Consider the following 21,223-nt stretch of genomic DNA (forward strand, 5'->3'; position numbering starts at 1 on the left):
GTAGCTGAAGTTGGTGCCTGGCTGTCTCTTCCTTCCCCATTTTTGGTAAATGGACTTCCAACTCCAACCAGGGAATAGCTGCTAGGTCATCTTGCACCACCAGCGAGGGAATAGGCACCAGCCTCTGCAATGTGGAATGCTCTACTCACAAATCTTCACTACAGGTGGGCAGTGTCCGCTTTCTGTTCCTCCAAGGATGTTGAAGATGTCTTTTGATCTCCTGATTCCCCAAACAGGTGATTTAGATAGCTCTGGGTGATTACTAACTCCACTGTAGGATGAGCTGACTCTTGGAACTCCTTACTCTGCTGCCATCTGCCCCTTTTCCTGGAACAGTTTTGATGGTTTTATTACTTGAAAAAGCATATAATTTTTTTTACTGCCAAGTATATTAATGCAAAACTAGAATTTGTCTTTATCCTGCTAGTATGTTAAATTGGTTTTAGAATGCTTAATAAGGGTTAATAAGAGATTATCATTTTTCTTCTGTTGTGGTATGTCCAGATAGTAGCTATTCAGTATCTTATCAGAATATTTCTCTCCACTTTATATTGACTTTATAGTACTCTTGCTTTTTTTTTTAAATAAAGAGCAAATGTTCCTCACTAATAAAAGAACTAAGGATCACTACATTCATATTACTTTCTTCTATATTTATTTTAAAATAATTTCTTGTCACTGTGATTAAGCAGCTAACCAAGTATTATTTCTCAAGCACTTACACTCCTGTTTTTATCAAGTGGCCAGTTGCAACTGGAGCCTCTTTGATTTTATCTTTCCAAGATTGGATCCTAGGTTTAGAATAAAATTTAAAAATCAGAATATATATATAAATCTTTCTCTATTTTTAATAATTGGCTAATAATAGGCTAAATAATTACAACTATTTGTAAGAGCTATATGAGAAGAGTGGTCAAACAAGAAGAGTTACTCAACCTTTCCTAGGTTAAATTTATAAAGATAATAAATGTTATCAATAAAAGTAATCTCAGGAACTGTACCCTTTATGTGAAGGCATTTATCATGCTTTTACAGTCCAGAATATGTTTTTATTCTCAGAAAAACATTGATTAATACCTTATGAATTAGTTATGTGTTATATATCAATAGAGAATTTTGGCTTTCTCCATTCTGATATTATTAACTACGTAACAAATGAAATGGTCTTAATATGAAGCATGCTTCTGCTTCTTGATGCTTGCTGAAAGCATCTGGAAAGGACTATTCTAGATGTTCTGAACTTTGATACATCAAAGAATAAACTTTTTTTTCTTTTTTTCTTCTTTATTTTCTTTTAAATGTTACATTAAAAAAATATGAGGTGCCCATATACTCCCCACCCCACCCATTCCACCCCTCTCATATCAACAACCTCTTCCATCATGGCAGCACATCCACTGCACCTGGCAAATATATTCTGGAACGCTGCTGCACTACACGGACAGTGGTCCACATTGTAGTCTACACTCTCCCCCATTTCACCCAGTGGGCCATGACAGGACACACAATGTCCAGCATCCGTCCCTGCAGCACCACCTAGGACAACTCCAAATCCTGAAAATGCCCCCACACCATATCTATTCTTCCCTCTCCCAACCATCAGCAGCCACCGTGGCCCCCCTCTCCACATCACTACTATAATTTCTTCCCTTACTAATCACAATGGTTCCTCAGCAAAACCATTAGTCCACGCTAATAAGTCCACGCTAATCCACGCTCTATTCCTCCATCTTGTGGGCCTGGTTATGTCCAGTCCCCCTCTACATCAAGAGGGGGTTTAGATTCCACATGGATGATGGATGCAATTCTCCTGCTTGCAGCTGTAGGCACTCTTGGCCCCTGGTGTGGTGGTTGACCCTTTTCACCTCCCTATCAACTGGCCAGGGTAAGTCCAAGAAACCAGAGGGTAGAAGTTGCAAGTCTGCTGAGGCGCAGGGCCTGGCCGATCACATGGACAGTTCAGAGATTCAGGTCTCCTGAGTATACACCAACCCAAACGCCAACCACAGGTCCAGTAAAAGTAACAGAAGAGGCATGTGTAGAAAGGTTATATCTGAGTCCAACTCAATCACACTCAGGAACACAAATTCCAAAGTAGGGCCAACTGACAAGGCCCTGATCTCCAGAGCCATCTGCCTTGACCATAGAACTTGTGGGTCGCTGCAGCCCTCAGGAGAATCAGCACCAAATCATAATGTAAAATATAAGATAACTAAAAATCTAGAAAATTGTATAGTCTAAAATATAAACCATAATGTAAACCCAAATGGAACCATGTTTGAAAGCTATTGTTTCAATATCTGTACAATAGCTGTAGCAAATATAATATGAACATGTAAAAAGATCACTGTTGGGGAAGGTACAAAGGGTTTGATGTTGGATATGTGGGAGTACCATATATTGTATATGTGAGTTACTGTGACCTAAAACTTATGTCAAGAGAAACTTAATATAAATTAGGAAAAAAAAAAAAAGAGAGAAAGAAAGGAGGTAGACCCTGAGGAAGAAATGAAAGAAATTGCTTTGCCACTGTACATGCAGGGCAACATCTGTAGCATTGATGAAAGACAAAATGTCAAAAACAAAGCTTTTTAATTTTTTCATTTCTTTGATACCCCAATTTATTTTTCCTTTATTTAATTTTTCTAAAGAATAAACTCTTAGATTCTGGCTTCTGAGGTTTTCTTAGATAGTACTAGTGGATTGAGACAGGATTTCCTGGACTCTTTTTAGTTTAGAGGCAAATATACTTTATGAAAGAAGAATGCTTGACTCAAGATCAAGTGGAACAAGAATTACTGGAACTGACTAAATGGAGGAAGCAAATGAAATTGTGGTTATTTGAAATGAATTTTTAATGATTATGGGAAAAGTCATTTATTTTTCTTTTCATGTTACATCAAACCATCAATTTTGCATATTTTGCTTTGTGAATAGGAATAGAATATTTAAAAATGGTATCTGATTCTCAATGACTCCCTTAAAAATCAGAAACAAATACTTTTACTGAGTCTACTTACTTTTCATGGCAAGTAATTATTTGCTTTGGTTTAGTAAGAATCTTTCCTCCTTTTTATCTAGATACAATAGGACAACTTGGTTGTGTAATCAAGGCATACTTAATTAATTCCCAATTAATCAGGCATGCTACATTCACCTAAGAAATATTTGTGGAATCAATACCTACAAAATCCTCTCAGGAAACTGGCTTTGAATCTCACTTACTGAGTCACAGTATCACAGGTATGAAAAGATTGTTTCCTGGTAGGCCAAGGGTGCTGAAAATTTTAGGGACCCTAGATTAATGGAATTCACCCAAGTCTGTGGTTATTGTAGTGGAATATGATAGAGAAGGAAGAAATCACTGAGGTTCTTAGAAGTCCAAACCAAGGTTTCTTATTAAAACCTCTGGACAGAAGTTAATTGTGTGGCCTTAGTAGTTGCTTAACTAAAAGGCTCAAGATTTACAGAAAAACTCTAAGAGGGCTCCATGGCTAATCAACCCTCCTATGTCCATATAGAAATAATTAGTCCAAACCTAGTGAGACCACCCCTTCTCATTTTTTTTCTATCGAGATTAATTTTTGGAGGGTAGAGACAGTCAGAAAAATTATCAGAAACATGGAAATAAGGCAAAATAATGGATGGCATATTTTAAAAAAATTGTTCAGGGGCAAGGGCCTCTTAAGACTTATCTAGAGGAACATATTTATTCATCTCATTTTTTATTACTGATTAAAGATTCTAGACTTAGTGACTTTCTTTGTTAGTTTGTTAATTTTTGTCAGAGACACAACTTCGAACAGATAATCCCAAAGATTTTATGGCCTGTTTATATTAACCAAGTTCATACCTAACCTATTATTCTCAGCCTAACAATTTTTTTTTTTAAGTTGCCTATACAAAGTCTAGCTTTTCAGGTACACTTTTAATTGGTTATGATCTCTCATTGGTCAACTCATTAATTGATGGGTAAAATAAAATCTTTGACATGTGTTCATTTTATGTTTACCTGAGAATCATGGTTTTATCTTTTTGAAAATTATTCTTTGACAAATAATTTGTTAAAATAAGAAGTTACCATATTTAATATGTAATAATACCCACCAATAAAGCCTGATATGAGTTGTAAAACATTTTATAGAAAAGGCACTCTTTTATCTTATTTTTTTAGTTAATTTATATTTATTTATTTATTTTTTCATATAATAAACTTTATTTTAAAAAAGGTTTTATATTACAGAAAAGTTATATCAAAAGTATAAGGGATTCCCACATATCCCCCCAAAACATCTCCTATTGATAACATCTTAGAATTGTGTGGTACATTTGTTACAATTGATGAATAAATATTGAAGCTTTGCTACTAACCAAGGTCTGTAGTTTACATTGTGATTTACACTTAATTCCAATGCCCTAAAAATGCTCTATGTTTTACCTATTACTCCCTTCCCATCCCCCTCAGAATCTTTGGTAACCACAATCTTTATAGCAATGTTACATGTTCTTTTATCACTACAATAATAGCAAGTTTACTTTGTTCATGGTTACATTCCCCCCTTACATTTGTTCATTCCTCAACCTTGAGGATTTGGGAATGGTGATTCCTGCTTTTCAGATATTCTGAGGCAGATGGAAGGAACTGCTTTGCTTGCAGTTGTAGAAACTGTCTGATTTTTGGGATGGGGGTTGTCCACCATCATCGTTTTTTTTTCATTTTCATGGGCGAGTCCAATGAACTGGAGGGTAGGTGTTGGCTGCAACTCTGCTGAGATCCAGGACTCCACAGGCATATGAACAGACAACGATTTAATTTTCTGGGACATATGTTTAACAGGTGTAGTGCTAATTATAGGTCCAAATAAAAGGGTAGAAGAATCATGCATAGGGAAATTATAAATGAGTTACATGGGGGAAATAAGTTCTCATATATTCCAAGGTCAGGCCCACTGATGAGATGCTGATTTCAAGGTATGGTGTGCCTTGCCTATAGTGTACAGATGTCTCTAGAGTCCTCAGGTGCACCCCTATTTGAGGTTTTGTTTACTGTGGCGTTAGTGTGATGTGCCTGACACATGCATTAAATGTAACCTCTGGAATGACCTCCTGACTCATTTTGAAATCTCTTAGCCATGAAAACTCTTTGGATTTTAATATATTCCCCTTTTGGTCAAGGTCTCTTTCCAAACGCATTTCTGGTTGGTGCTTGGTATTTATCCCTCACTGCCAGGGAGGCTCATCCCCGTGAGTCATGCCCCATGCTGGGGGAGGTGGTGTATTTATTTGCTGAGTTTGGCTTAGAGAAAGGCTCTATTTGAGTAATAAGGAGGTTTTCAGGGGGTAACTCTTAGACAATAGTTATAATTAGACTAAGTTTCAATTTTACAAGAATAAGGCTCCAAAGTACAAGCACTAATATTGAGGGCTTGGCATACTGGTCTGTTTTATTAGGTACTGCCTATGTACTCAAGAGATTCTTGCCCCTCTAATTGAGAATGTAGCAGGACTCCTCAGGATGGGAGTTTAATAATTTGCTGTTAATTGTGTGGGTCTCCCCTCACTGAGATAATGCCCCATGACAAGATGAACACATTCATATTTCATAAGAACATGTCCCAGATGAACCCTTTCCCACACATCCCCAACCTCTGACATCCTGCACCTATGACCCTTCTCTGTCATATTTGCCAAAAGAACATTCCCACAGTTGTATTCTCAACCACAGACCTCTACCTCCCCAGAGTTCTCCTATTCTTCCTCCAGTCCTCCCTCCACTTCCATTGAAAGCCCAATCCACCCACCTAGCCCTGCTCACCCTCACTCTCCAGCACCATTGACTCCACTCACATCCCTGCACAGTCATGTCATCCTGAATGCACCCAATCTAGTCTGATCTCAGGCTCTTTTATTTTAGACAATTTGGCAAAGGAATTCCCTCTCATTTTCAATCTTTTTGGTTTTTTTTAAAATGCATGGTACAAAGGAGCACTTTAATTTTAACTTCAGCAGTGCCTTGCCTATGAAGAAAGAATTTTTGGGCCAAAAGTTGTCCCGATAGTACTGATGATGAAAGTCTTTTGTGTGGTTTATATATTAACAGACTTTGAGTAATCAAACATCATTTACTGGACATGACAAGTTTTATCTTGTTAGATTAAGAACACATTACACCTTGGCAAAGATTTTCTCAGGCAAAAGTTTGTTCAACAATAACTTGAATCCACATAGAACTTTTGCCTTTAACTTCAGTGTTTTTTAAGAGAAACAAAAATGTTTCTCATACTATTGCTCACTTAATAACAGGACGTCTTTATACATTTTTAAATAATTAAGAAGAAAATGTCCTCAGCAATACTTCCATTTTGTTAAATAGTAACACATTATTCCTTTATCAGTGTACAAAAGCAGATTAAAATCCACAAACCAGCCTTTTCACTGAACCTTGCACAATAGTCCAGAAATATTCATGTGTGGATATATTTTTTTATTATGAATCTTCTTCTTATTTTCATTATGATCACAGGAGAAATCAATAAGAAAATTATTCCTGGAGAACGTTAGCAACAAGAAGTAATTAATCTTTGGGGGATAAACTTTAAGTATGGCAGAGGGTTAGAAACGAGAAACTGGGTACCACTTCTCAGATTTCATTTTATTTTTGTTTTTATTTTAAAACAGTACATTTTCATTATTAAGTTAAAACTGTACAGAAATATATAAAACAAAATGAAAGAGTTTTGCATTTATCTTCTTCCACCAATTGACAGAGACCTGCTCATTTATTTGTTTTGACTTGAGAGACAAATAAGAATGAACTATGTAAATTGAGTCAAGGAATGAAATATTTGTTATTTTAACTGGAGATAATTTGTACTTACCTTTTTTTATGATTGCTGACAGCCAGTCTTATAAGACAGATATAATGAAAATATACATTTAAACAAGCTTTGTTCAAAGGCCTAGAAAATAACCAGATTCATTTTTCCTCATTCATTTGACTTAGCAAAAATATTGAAATCTTCTTCCATAAAATGGTTAGGAAACATTAAGTAACTCAAGTCAGGTGTTAGTAAATATGACTATTCTAGCTCATTTTCCCTACACATCATTGCTGACACATTTGTGCTATCCCATTTTTGCTTTAACTATCTACTTCTGGGAATTTGCTCACTCATCCCCTAGCACACTGAGCCACTCCTTTGCTTTCCTGAGTGCCTACAACATTCCCAGTACAGTGTTAGGTGAACAGGCTGCAGCCATGATTAAAATACAGGTTTGGTTTTCAATGAGGTCTCAGTGTATGGATGAGAGGAAAAAAAGTACGCAATCATGTATCCTATTATTTCTATAAGTGTGGAATAAAGATATGTCTATTAAGCCATTTGGTTCACCATGAAGAAGATAGTCCAGCTGTGCACAAACAGGCTGTGTATCTGGAGATCAGGAAAAACTTGCTTTCCTTTCCCTGTCACTGCCTAGAAGATGAACGATCCATAACACAAACCTGACCTATTTTTTTGCTTAAAATCTTCCAAAGAGTCCTACCAGCAAATGAGAAATATTGTTCCAGTTTTTTATTATCTCGTACTTTTGTTATTGCCCTATTTTTCTACTACATATGTCCATGAAGTTCGTCTTAGTGATTCTAAGCTTGTAGTTCAATCCAATTTAAGTAATTGAGAAGTCAGGATTAGAATTTGCTTCATGTGGATTGAATAAATGAAGATAATATGTGACCGAATAGGGGAGACCAAATACTGTAAAGAATTGGCATTCATGGTAATTACAAACTTATTCATACAACCAACGTAGTCACAAACAATATCCAATATGATTGTGGAAGAATTAACTTGATAGAAGTACTACGAAATTTTGCTGGAATACATAAGAAGCTGAGTATTGCAAAGAAAATGTGGAAAAAGAGAATTGAAGAGCGACAGCCATAATAGTTATAAAACATTTTATTAAGCCACAGCAACTCAGCTATTTTAATACTTGTAAATGCATAGACCATCTAATCAATGGAACTTAATAGATCATTTAGAAGCAAGCCTTACTATGAATTATAATTTAATATGTGATGAAGGAAGCACTTTTTATTAGCAGGGAAATACTGAGTTGGTCAATAAATGATACTGGGATAATTAAAAAACCCCATGGGAAAAAAGTCACCTACTCACCATGCAATACGTAGCAAAATTAATTTGAGATGGGTTGTAAAAATTTGAGTCAGGACTTCAGATTTTGATGGCATGATAAGGAAACTAATGAACTTACCCTAAAATTATAGTTTATTGCCTAGAAATTGTTTTCCATTTTCAACACCAGCAGTGGAAACCCACACAGAGCCCGTGGAGTTGCAGAGAGGGCTGAGGTGACTAGAATTTGCTGCAAAGAACACTGGGGAGAAAGGAGCTGCACACAGAGAGAGGTCCAGAAAATTCTGAGGGGAAGGAGTCCTCAAAATTTTGTATGAATACAGATCTGAGTGTTTGTGAAATAAAATTCCACAAGGCTAAATGGTGCCACCATAACCACAAAAATTCCAACTCTGTGGTTTTTTGTTTATTCGTTTTTTATAAGTACATCTATAGGATAAATTCTCAATGTAGTATTGCTGGATCCAAGGGCTGCAACTTAGATGTTGTCAAATTATCCTACGTATGTAATTTTTATAATTTCACCAGTAATGCATGAGAATGCCCCTTTCCTCACAGCCTTCTGACACTCAAATTGGTAAAAATGGTTGTGATGGTTTGGACTTGTACATACCCCAGAAAAATATGTTCTTAAATCTAATCCATTCTTGTGAACGATTTTTAATTTTATTTTTGTGAAAAATCAATGTTATTGATACATATTATTAAAGCATACAATTCATCCAAAGTATACAATTATGGTATTTGGTATAATCACATAGTTGTGCATTTACCACTTCAATTGTTATTAGAGCATTTTCATTATTTCAATAATAATAATAATAAACAAAAACAAACAAGAAAACTCTGTAGCCCACCATCTCTCTATAGTGACTTCTGCAGTGTCCCTTTTGCTTTATTAGGTAACATAATCACAGATTCCAGGGATTAAGACATTGGCGTCTTCGGGCACCATTATTCAACAAGTCTCAAGGCTTTTATCACAACTTATAGTCATTTGTTTACTTTTTCATTGTCTATCTCATACACCAGACTGTTGAAACTAGGAGCTTGGCAAATTATAGCCCATAAATCAAATCTGTCTGTTAACAGTTTTGTTTCATTTTACCACCCATGAGCTAAGAATGGTTTTTACATTTTGAAATGCTTACATTTTAAAAGGTTATGTAATTACTTACATAATGACCTCAACTATCTCTCTTGGCTCTTTAAGAAAAAGTTTGCCAACCCTAGTCTGAACAATCTCCAGAAAAGAGACATGGTTTGGAATATTTCACTAGCTGGCCAACCAGAGCGGAGAGATTTCATAAAGTAGAATCCTTAGAAGGATATTGACTGCATAGCAGGTTAAATTAGCTTTAGACCTAACAAAGTCTGGACCCAATCTAACAAAATTTAAAAGCAAGCCTTGAAGGGATCAAAATGTACCCAGAAAACTTAACACATCAGGACAAAATTCAGCACTCTGTAAAGGAATGCAACAAAATTTAGCACCAAACAATATAAAGTTTATAATACCCAACATTCAATCAAAATTTACCAGGGTGCAAATAGGTATGAAAATATACCACATGGGGCATTTTCAGGAATTGGAGTTGTCCTAGGTGGGGCTGCAGGGACAGTTACCAGACATTGTATGTCCTCCCATTGCCCACTGGGTGGACTGTGGGAGAGTGTGGGCTATGATGTGGACCATTGACCATGAGGTGCAGTGGTGCTCAGAGATGTATTCACCAAATGCAAGGAATGTCTCATGATGATGGAGGAGAGCGTTGCTATGGGTGGAGGAGTGGGGTGAGGGGGGTAGGGGTTATATGGGGACCTCATATTTTTTGAATGTAACATTAAAAAAAAAAGAAAATATATCACATAATGAGGAGAAAAATCAATCAATAGAAAAAGATTCAGAAATGACACATATGAGAGAATTAGTAGACAAAGACATTGAAACAGCCATTATAAATATATTCTGTATGTCTAGAAATGTAGGGAAAACCATGAACACAATGAAAAAAGAAATGAGTGATATAAAAAGAACAAAATGGAACTTCTCAAAAAGGAAAATACAGTATCTCCTGGCAGGGGCCAGTATCTATATATTTTGGAATTTTTCTGTAAGAAAGATTTATGTTTTTAAAACATTGGGTTTTATAGTATTGTAATGCCATAAATTGTATAAAGTATTTCCAAGTGAGTGAATATTTTAGCTTGTTTTTAAAAAATTACCATTTGAGCACTACTTTACAGAATACCCTTGTACATAATACCTTAAGAAAATGTGTGGTTATTCTGTAAGAAATTTCTGCATGTGTAATTACATGCAAAATGTTGATGAATACTTTTAAAGTACTCTCCATAAAGAGGCTTTATCAATTTATCCTCGCAGCAAGACTGTGAGAGTTTCTCTACATCTGGTCCCACACTGGACATTATGAACATTTTTTAGTTTTTGACAATATAATAGAAGATAACTCATTATTGCTTGTATTTACATCTCTATACTTATATAAGTGAGTTTGAGAATTTTCATATTTATTTTCCATTTCCATTTATACTATTTTAAATTGAATATCTAGATCCATTCCTATTTTTTTTTTCCTGTAGGTTTATATCACCTGCTCTTTTGTAGAATTTATTTCTAGTTTCTTGAGTTAGGAGCTTAGTTGATTGAGATTTTTCCTCTTTCCTAACACATGGATTAATAAATTTCCTCAATACAGTGTAGCAGTGGCTCCCAAAATTTATAGTAATTCATTTTCATTTCATCCATATGTATTTTTAAATATCTCTTGACACTTTCTCTTTGAACAATTGCTCATTTAGAAGTATATTGTTTATTTTCCAATTGTTTGGAAATTTTCTTATCGTTCTGCTTTTGATTTCTAGTTTTATTCCATTATGACCAGAGAACATACTTTGTATGATTTCAGTTCTTTTAAATTTGTTAGTTTTGTTTTAAGGCCTGGGATATTGTCTATTTTGGCTTGTGTTCCAAGGGGCTTGAAAATAATCTGTATCTTGATTTTGTTGGATGGAGGAGTGTTCTTTAAATGTTGATTAGATTCTGTTGGTTGAAGATGTCATAGAGTTCCATATCCTTGTTGATTTTTATTTGTTTTATGAATTATTTAGAAACGGATGTTGAAGTTTTTAACTATAATGTTAGATTTATCTACTTCTCCTTTTAGGTCAACAGGCTTTGTTTTTTGTTGTTGTTGTTTCATATGCTTGCAGTCATTTAGGATTGCTATGCTTTCTTAGTGAATTGACCCTTTTATTTGTCCTTCTCTGTCCATGGTAATTTTTTCTTTGCTCTGAAGTCTACTTTAAGTGATATTAACATAATCTCTCTTGCTTTCTTTTGATCAATATTTCCATGACATATCTTTTCCCTCTCTTTTATTTCAGTCTGCCTTTATCATCATCTTTGAAATGGGTTTCTTAGAGACAGGACAGAGTTGGGTAATAGTTTTGTTTTGTTTTTAATCTAAGCCCATCTGTCTTTTGATTTTTGTATTTAGATCTTTGCATTTAACGTGATTATTGTTATGATAGGCCATTTTATTTATTTTGAATTTCTCTTCATTTTTCATTTTTGTTTTCCTTTTCTTGTGTTCCTAAGAGTTACTTGAAGTTTATTTTTAATCCCATTTTGGTTTGTCTGTGGAGTTTTTCAGAATACCTCTTTGTATAACTTTTTTAGTATTTTTTAAAATGCTCTGGATAACAGAGGCATATTTCAGAAGAAAATATACCACTGATAAAGAGTAAAAGAAAAGATAGAGCTGATAATAAATGTCACAAATTTATTCAATGTACAAAGTTTATATATTTCCAATTCCACTCCCTTCTTTTTCTTACTCTTCTCTCTCTTCTAAAGAAGCCCATCTGATGGGGTCCATATGTTTCATTTCTCAAGCATTTCCCTGTTGAGATTCTAAACAGTAGAAGAAATGGTAGAAATATTAGGGAAATACTATGGTCTACTAAAGAAACATTTTTTTTTGTCTTTCAATGATTAATATTTGAACATAATACAATTTTAATTGTTTTTAATGGTAAGTAGGGCTCTTCTCAAATTTTACAGATTTGAGGCCCAAAAGTTCACAGCAAATGCTATATTGTCAAAAATGAACCCCATCAACCAACCCAGAGGTAGTTCTTATGTATCACATTTCTCATGATGTGGTATATGGATAATGAAAGTGACAAGTTTCCTGTCCTTTTAACTATCAAAAATTTAGGAATATCTTAGAAAGGTCATGGGTGGCAAATATAATATATCATCACAGGAGATTGAATGTGAACTAAATATTAGATTATTTAATTTTTATGTATGCTAAGTTCTTGGGTTCATTCTCAAACAAGCTACCCAGACACCAGTAATTATACTGTACTTTTTTGCCACTGAGAAATTCTATAATACATTTGCAATAGTACAATTCATAAACCATACATCAAAATGTTTTATAATATTATACTACACACTCCTCTTAAGAAGCAGTCTTATACCAAGAACTGAGGTGCTTATTATTATTTTCTTCTTTAATTTGGTATTAGATTTTACTGGTTATACTTTACCAGCACTGCAGGGAGCACTGTACTCCTCAATGGTGAATTCATCTGAGATGTAAAAGGATGGGATACAAAGAAAAAGACATTCAGAAACAGGCACTTGAGCAGCTCATTTTAAATAAACTGCACAAGCTAAGGAAGAAAGTATTGCTGTGCCATATACCAATAAAAAATGACTTACTTCTATATTAAGCCATTTGAAAAGAGGGGGGAAGGAACCAAAAGAGAAAATTGGGCTTGAGTAAAGAATTGAAGGGCAGGTTGCACAGATGGTGTGCATGTGTCTATCCATAGGGCTCCTTGTGGTTCTGTTTCTCAGTTGCATCTTTCCCATTGGAGTCATACCTTCCTCTCTGAACCTTTTTCGATCCAAGCAGGTAAGTTTTAACACTACCAGCATGCTATGATGTATATAATGATCATAAGTTTCTAGTTCAAAGCCTTGAGTAAAAGGATGTTCTACAAAGTTTCCCAAATTTGTGAGCCTATCCAAAGTACAAGTCAAAAATAGATCATATGTTAGGTCTCATTGTAGTACTATGATGTTGCTCTTATTCTTTTCATCTTTCTGGAATAATTCTTCCCCGGCTAAAGAACAATTATGGAGAATTTAGACAGATATGATTACCTTATCGCTTTATCATCAATTTATATAAATGTCTCTGATGTCATCATTTAGGGTATACTTTATAGGCTAATATGCAAGGATATGACTATCCAGTGGCCATGAACTCACTTTTTCTCCCAGTGGAAGATTGTGGAATTTTTGTTTCAGAAAAGGTGGCCCTTGAATAGGTTGGCCATTTTTCCCTCCTTTCATAGTGAAGAATAGCTGAAATTCACTTACCTGTTTCATAATAGTCATAAACTTTTACTGTAGCTGGTTTTAAATTCTCTACTTGTATGTCTTGTTCCAATGAGAAGAAGAAATTCTCACTTTGATTGGTTAGCTGGAAAGACAGGAAAACTGAATTGGAATCAAACATTAACTTAGTTCCTAGTTCCCATCTTCTCTTCTTAAGATATTTTCAAGCCTTGTGGTTATACTATCCATCTGTATCGAAAGCTAAGGAAATAATGGGGTATTTTGAGACTTCTATAACAGTCAATGACAGATAAAAAGAAAGAAGGACAAAAGAGAGCATTCAATGAACAGTCAAATGCAGTAAACTGAGCCTTGTATTCTAGTCCAGGACTCCTTTCTCTCTGTGGCTGTACTCTTCTCCCCAGTCTACGTATGTGAAAAGCACTCTTTGAATCTGGACTGATTTGTTAAGTCCCTAGTAGTTCTCCCAGATCTAGTACAGAGTCACAGAAAATCTTACCTTTTCTATGTAAATTAGAACATGGTTGGTGCTCACTTCGGTCCTTTGAATCTGAGGCCTTTCTTGGAGCTGTTGAACAAAAGCATAAACCAGAGGTAAGGGATGAGGAAATTTTAGATTGGGAGCAGTTTTCAGGTGTTTATGATCTAAATGGGTGCTCAGGTGCTTGGAAACATCCAAACTGCTCATATTTATTTGTATTTATTTCTTCAAGAAGAATAATGATGATAATGGTGATGATGATAATGATAATAAATATTTACTAAACTCTTACTGTACCCCAGGCCCTATTTTAACTGTTTTTACATGTATTAATTTATATAATCCTCACAACAACATTATGAAGTAGGAACTATAATCATCTCTTTTTTCAGATGACAAAACAGGCAAAATGGATTAATTTGTCCATTGTTACATTGCTATAAGTGACAGAACTTGATATGGACTCTGGGCCTCTAACTTCAAAGACTGTCTTAATGCTAAGACTTGGAATTTGATTATTATGAATTGAAAATTTTACTAATATTCTTTGAAACACCACAGTATGGACAATCTATAAATTTCCTAATATACATTGTTGCTACATTTGACCATTGATTAAAAAATTTTTTTTTCATTTAAAAAATGCGAAGGGGACCTTGAGTGTAAATTGTACCATCTGGTTTGGTTGAGATTGGAAGAGTTATGTGTGGGGAAATGTATGAAGGAACTGACGGTATGCATGAAAGACAAGTACAAAGGACTGAATACCAAGAAGAAGAGGTGCTTTAGGAATGTATTATGTGGTGGAATTTGAACTAGGAAAAATAATTATTACATGCATTTGTCATTTTTAAAATGTTACAAATGTCATTTACATTTCATTCTTCTGCTCAAACTTTTGTTTAGATAAAGAAGCATTCATTTTGAATAATCTTGTTTTTATCACTTAAAAACATCTAACAGAAGACTAGATTATATGGTAGTTTATAAAATTTCAATTTCCAGTCTCAATATATATATTTAAAAATTGCTTAGCAAAGTAGTGAGCTAATACTGGGAGAAGATTTTTCCTGTAAAAAGAGAATTTTCATCAAATATTTCCTAATGTTTATACTTGTAGCATGGAAATGTAGAGACAGGACTCTAATTGTGACATTTTCCACATAAAAAGTGATGACAAATAAAGGATAGAGAAAATAAAAGACCATCCTAGTTGGTAAGGAGAAAGAAAGAACTGAGGACATCCTTCAGTTAGGTTTCACAGCCTATCAAGTGATGGACTATTACTAGAGTTGAACTGAAAACAAAATACAACATAATACAGGTTAATCTGAAAAGCCTTGGGGGAAAAGGTGTTTATAACATTAAAATGACATAAATTTTCAGAAGAATGATCCACCAAGGTAAAAGTGCATGGTGATTTAAAAATAATAATTGTCAAACATGTCTGAGAAGATAAACCAGGATTAATAATAATTAAGGATTGATTAGAATAGCCATATATATTCAATACCATATTTTTAATTCTCATTCTGGTTTACTGTGTGTACCATAATTATTTTATCGTCTAGATAGAAATTTGTTTTATTTTCAGGAAAGTGATCATTGAATGTAAAAGCTTTCAATTCTTATACAGGAATTTTCTGAAAAATATCAATGGGATTATCTCATTTTCTAAGATGATGGAAAGAGAACAAATACCAAGACTATGAACTCCACATGCTTTGTTATTACAACAAAAACAGTACTCTTGTATTAGATATCATGACATGGTATAATTCTTAAAACAAGAGATATGTGTCGTGACAGTTTGAGATTTCTGTGAATCTCAAAAAGAGAAAGATTATGTTTGTAAACTATTCTGAGTTTTTCTATTCTTTGATTGCATTGGATTCAGTTGTCTTTGATTAAATTACCTACACATATACATACACTTATGTATAAGTACAAGTGGGGATACATATGTATACATATGCATATATACACATGTGTTTATGTGTACATATATATGCACATGTATGTACATAATTTCTTTTTGTATGTAGTTGGAAGATAATTTTTAGGGTTTGCTGGAACATTATTAACCGTGTTTATGACTTACACTTTGTACTTTATATCATAGAACCATGATGCCCACTAATGAAAAGATGGAAATGAACTATTTAGGGAAGCAAGAAGAATCGCAATGACAACCACAAATGCATTTGCTATGAGTTTGCCATCTGTATAAGATTCAGGGTTTACCTTCTTCACTGATGCTTTCACAGGTATGAAGCCTGATACCATCTTTACATCAATAATGACCATGTTGGATCTGGGTCGTTCCCCAGTATAACTACAAAATCAAGGCATAAGGATTAGGCATTTTAACAAAATCCATTGGGATTCAATTAAGACAGCTTAAGAAACACTTATTTCTAGAGTTCCTTAACCCTAACTATGCTTAGTTGCCACATTTGCTTCCACTAGGGTTTTTGGGAAAATAATAGTCATTTACTCACACTCTGTAGGAATGGCAACATATTCTCAATGTTAAGTTTTTCAGTAAGAGTGAAGAAAATTTTCTTGTTAATAAATACTGCAGGAATTCCATATTCATCATGTATGGAGTTCCCCCATGCAAGGCAATCAATTTCCCCACATTCTACAAAAGATCTGGTAGTGATTAAGCATTTACCTAATATTGATGTAAATCTGGAATTTCCTGTGAGCATCTACTCCATCACAAGTCTTGGGCAGTGTATGAACCTTCAGAGTGAAGGGAGCTTTCCCTTCTTTCTTGGGAAAGACATTATATCTCAGGGATGTCTAAAATAAATTGAAAAGAGTACTTTATCTTTGCATTTGAATAGTCTATTTTAGATTGAGTCATACCCCTCACAAAGATGTATTCCCAGCCCTGTGCATGTGAACCCATTTGTAAATAGGACCTTTGGAGATGTTATTAGCTAAGATGAGGCCATACTAAATCAGGGTGGGCCTTAATTCAATATGACTGGAGTCCTAAGCAGAGGAAAACTGGACCCAGGAGTAGTAGAAGGCAGGAAGAAACAGATGGGGAGACACGGCCATATAATAGAGGAGAAATGGAGTTATGGATTGTGAGAAAGCCACCACCAGGACACTACATACTTCAGAGAGAGCATGATCTTGCCTACACCTTGATTCTGGACTTCTAGCCTCCAGAACTGTGAGATGATAAATTCCTGTTGTTTAAGCCAACCATACTGGGGTACTTTGTTATAACAACCCTGCAAACTAAGACACAGGCTTATAATCTCTTCCAAGTGTTTGTCTTAGTAGACATTTCTTTCTATTTTGAAATTCACATTTAACTCTTGAGCTTTCGCTCCCATTTGTATAATTGCCCAAACCCTGGCAGTCTCACCTGAAGGTACACACATCCTGTCCCTGATAGCTTTGTGCTGTACTCCCCTGGAATCTCTGGCAACTGGACCTCTTGTAGCAATAGGCGATTGTCATCATCTACTTGGAATTCTTTAGAAAAGGTCTTTGAAGACTTGACTGTGACTTTAACTGCTTTGTTACTTTTAGTGAAAGTTGCAGCTCCATATTTGGAGAGGGCTTGGAGAGCAACCACTGTATCCTGAAAAAAAAAAAAAAAAAAATGGATGCAGAAATCACAGGGGAGAAAGCTACCAAAATCATCCTTGAAGTAAACCATATCAACTCTACTCTCACTCTTAGAAGTATTAATTCAGAAACACAGTCTGTAAACTTAATTTCAATTAATTTTGGGCCTGGGTATCAATGATGAACTAAGCTTTGGAAGGAAAAGAAAATATTTCCTCATTTAAGTAGCTTATAATGTATACATGGTGATAAGACTCAAATAGTTCACACAAGCAAAGGGTGTTTCAATAATTTATAAATTTGTGTAAAAATGCTTTTTGTAAACATTCAGATAAAGGAGGAGGAAATATGAATTTTTATAGTAAAAGAAAATGGTCAAGAAAACAGAAATAAAATTATCTATGAATAATGGGAAAGACATAAACAGAAAAGAGGTAAAAGGGAGACTAGGGTGGGAAATGTTACAAATGAAGACATGGAAATGGGAGTGAGTCAATTCTATAAAAAGCAAAGGAATCATACTTGTTAGGAATACTCATATTTACTGATGAGTGGAAATATTTTGAATACAATATTAGATAATTTTAGGCCTTGAATGAAAAAAATATTTTATCAGGGAAGTAATCTTAGGAAAACATTACTATCAAGAGATTAATCTCCTTGTACTTTTGGGGGTCCACTAAAGAGAAAATATGAGAGACAATAAAAGGAATAAACCAGAATCAATATCTGAAATAATAAGGCTGGAATTTGCCAGAGGATGGAGGAAGGTGAAGGTGTGAATTAGAAACACTATTTAATTATTCAACTCCTAACATATGGTTGTCTCTACATATGTATTAACATATTTATTTTTACTCTTTCAGTCATTCCACAGACCTGAGTGGAGGAGAAGCCCCCATGGGGATTTTGTTGCTTAGTGATCCATTTTACAATACGTGATGCCACAGACAGGTCCTCAGAAGATGGGGCAGGCTGAACAGTAAGAAGGGCAAGGAGTGCGTAAGATGTCATCTCCACTTCAGCAGAAGGAGCCCGGGGTTGGTAATAGAGCTCTTTAGCTTCTTGAAGTTTCCCAGAACGTTGCCAGTGAATTGAATCCTCTTTAGAATGGAAAAAGGTGGTATCTTTAGCTTATAGAATGGTTTAAAAAACAAAATCCATGAACGATGTTATAAAGACAATGCATCTAAAGAATTGACGCAAATGAAGTGAAAGCTTTACATAGTCAATCATCAAGAAAATCTTTGCCAAGAAGGCGAATTAATGTTCCAGTTAATCGCACAGTATGTCTTTGCATCTGCAATGTACTTGTGTGATATTCGATGTTTGTCTCTATAGCATCTGTAATGTGTGAACTGTTAAAATGGTCCATGTCATACAGATAATTTAAGTGTTAGATAAATAATTATTCTTATTTTCATTCTGGCTAGGTAGCATGATAAGTGTGAGCTCATTAAGTCCTCTCCCCTCTTTTGATCACTGGTGATGGTTGAAAGTAAATTTTGTAGTAGCAGCGCTTACCTTCTTTCACAGCCTCTCTATCTAGTGATTCAAGCAGCTCTTTTCGCTTGGCCTGGTTTCCTGCCAGGGCAAAGGCATAGGCCAATAATGCCTTTGTGTAGGAAAGGCTCCCTTGGGTTAATGATATAGTTCTCTCAGCCATTTCTAGGCAGAATAGAGCATTGCGGACAACAGGGTGCTATGGGGAAGATGAAAGAAGATTTTAAGGCAGCAGAACCAGATTAGCTTCTACAAGGACCTAGTCCTTTATATTCTAGTGCAATATACCAAAGTAAGTATCATGAAAATCTCAACTCATTTTCCTCAGGGATTCATAGTTCCATGATTTTTATTTCTTATGTTTAGAGGGAGGTATAAAGAATGCGCTAATACGTACAGTGACAGGTAGTGGCATCTCCAGCAGGGCAATGGTGATGTAGGCAGAGAGAGTTATCTCATCGTCTACCCCACCCTGTAAGAATCAGAAACAGAGATACTCAGTCCAAAATTCATTAGCCAGAGTCCACTACCTTTGCTTTTCCCCTTGGTATCTTCACTAGAGAGTTTCTTCTCCCCCTTCCTCCTTCACCCTAAAATTCTCTACTGTCCTTCCTCAACGTGATGCCAACAGAACACAAGTTCTGAAATCATTCCCTCCTACAAGTCCCTATTGCCAGGGAACAGAATAAAATCAGAGATGATATCACCTTAATGGCATTGTTCAGCAGTGATCCAGAGAGTTGGAAACAACCATTTTCCTTTTGTTTCTGTGAGAGCCAAATGAGGGCATTCATGATGTGTGAGTTATCCACAAAGATGTAAGCCTGGGCTTGAGCAAAGGACTTGAGCACGAAGGCAGTGAGCCTGTCCAGCAAAGAAGAGACTGAGACCTGAGGAGCACCTCATTTCAAGCTGACTTTGCACACTGCCTCCAGACATGGATCTTCAAATTCAATGGGGAAAATTAGCAGGAGAATTGGTAGGGAAATAGTATATGAGGGCTGAATAGTCTCTAGTCTAGAAAACAACTGGATCTTTTTGTTTGTATCTCAACTTCATTGGTTTCTCAAGAGTTGCTATTTTTCACATTTTTTCTTATGAATCCATTGTAATCTCCAAGCCTCCTTACAACTTCCACTTCCCAACCACTGAGCTACATCTTCTCCCTGCTAATGACTTTTCAAGAAGGAAATCTGGGTATTAGTGAGTAGCTGCATTTCCGGAATCCTCAAGTACCATGTATCTACAGAAAACATACAGAAATAATTATCTTACCAAGTGTTTCCCCGGCTTCTACCACCATGATCTCCAAAGGTGCTGTATGAACCATCACTGTGCATATAATTCAACTGTCTTTGGTACCCTGAAAAGGAAATGTTCATAGATTTATTAAGTAGCAGAAACATTGGAGGATGAATCAGTTTTTTTTTTTTCCCTCAGTGGTTGTTGAGGAACCATAAGGCAACTACTATTTTGTTAAGATGTCTCCAAGGCTTGATGATGCCATTGGATTTCCTGGTTACCTAAGGGGACATTTACTGTCTACCACAGCAACAATCACTATCAAATTTTAACCAAAGGGGATAGTAAGGAAATAAATTTAAGTAATCTCTCACCACTGATGAGGTAACCGATGGCTTTGGATTTGATCTTTTCTGTCAGCTGTTGTGTCTCATTCAGATAGTTCAGAACATAGATATTAGGGACAAAAAGGACCATATTCTGCTCTCCACAACCATAAGGCATCTGGATAAGATTCTGAAGGTTTTGCATTGCAGAGGCTAGTATATCACCTGGGTATTGAAAAATACAAAAAACAAAACAAAACAAAGAAACAACCCTCAGAACTGGTTTGTATTAGGATAGAAAAATAGATTATTAGGTAACTGAGAGGCCAAATCACTTGTGGAGGAAAGATAAGAAATGCATGAGAGGTGAAGAAACAAGACATGGAAGAGAAAGTAGACTTGAGAAAAATAATGTTGATGGTTTAAGGATGCAGCAAATAGGGAAAAAAATGAATGTTGGGAGATACACCTTCTTTGATGGATACATATCTGGTAAAACTGATCTAATTATTTTCAA

At 35.2% G+C, this 21,223-nt stretch overlaps 1 protein-coding gene and 1 long non-coding RNA gene across 2 annotated transcripts in view; one reads left to right on the forward strand and one right to left on the reverse strand.

Moving 5' to 3' along the window:
* Nucleotides 1-21: 21 nt before the first annotated feature.
* LOC131274794 (uncharacterized) lies at nt 22-20,997 on the forward strand. Its single transcript, XR_009182084.2, has 2 exons — nt 22-164; nt 16,164-20,997. It is a non-coding gene; the product is annotated as an uncharacterized lncRNA (long non-coding RNA).
* LOC101439509 (pregnancy zone protein-like) overlaps nt 11,946-21,223 on the reverse strand; it is a 48,176-nt gene continuing 38,898 nt past the window's right edge. Inside the window, exons 24-36 of the mRNA XM_004451390.2 lie at nt 20,755-20,931; nt 20,414-20,501; nt 19,846-20,002; nt 19,536-19,610; nt 19,160-19,337; nt 18,515-18,738; nt 17,430-17,648; nt 16,719-16,849; nt 16,286-16,376; nt 14,060-14,128; nt 13,582-13,684; nt 12,741-12,782; nt 11,946-12,096 (exon numbers count right to left, since the gene is read on the reverse strand). Coding sequence (XP_004451447.2) covers nt 12,074-12,096; nt 12,741-12,782; nt 13,582-13,684; nt 14,060-14,128; nt 16,286-16,376; nt 16,719-16,849; nt 17,430-17,648; nt 18,515-18,738; nt 19,160-19,337; nt 19,536-19,610; nt 19,846-20,002; nt 20,414-20,501; nt 20,755-20,931 — 1,577 coding nt within the window. The 3' untranslated portion in view covers nt 11,946-12,073. The remainder of the gene's footprint in view (nt 12,097-12,740; nt 12,783-13,581; nt 13,685-14,059; nt 14,129-16,285; nt 16,377-16,718; nt 16,850-17,429; nt 17,649-18,514; nt 18,739-19,159; nt 19,338-19,535; nt 19,611-19,845; nt 20,003-20,413; nt 20,502-20,754; nt 20,932-21,223) is intronic.

Source organism: Dasypus novemcinctus, chromosome 20 (genome assembly GCF_030445035.2).
Source record: "Dasypus novemcinctus isolate mDasNov1 chromosome 20, mDasNov1.1.hap2, whole genome shotgun sequence".
Classification (NCBI taxonomy): Eukaryota; Metazoa; Chordata; class Mammalia; order Cingulata; family Dasypodidae; genus Dasypus; species Dasypus novemcinctus.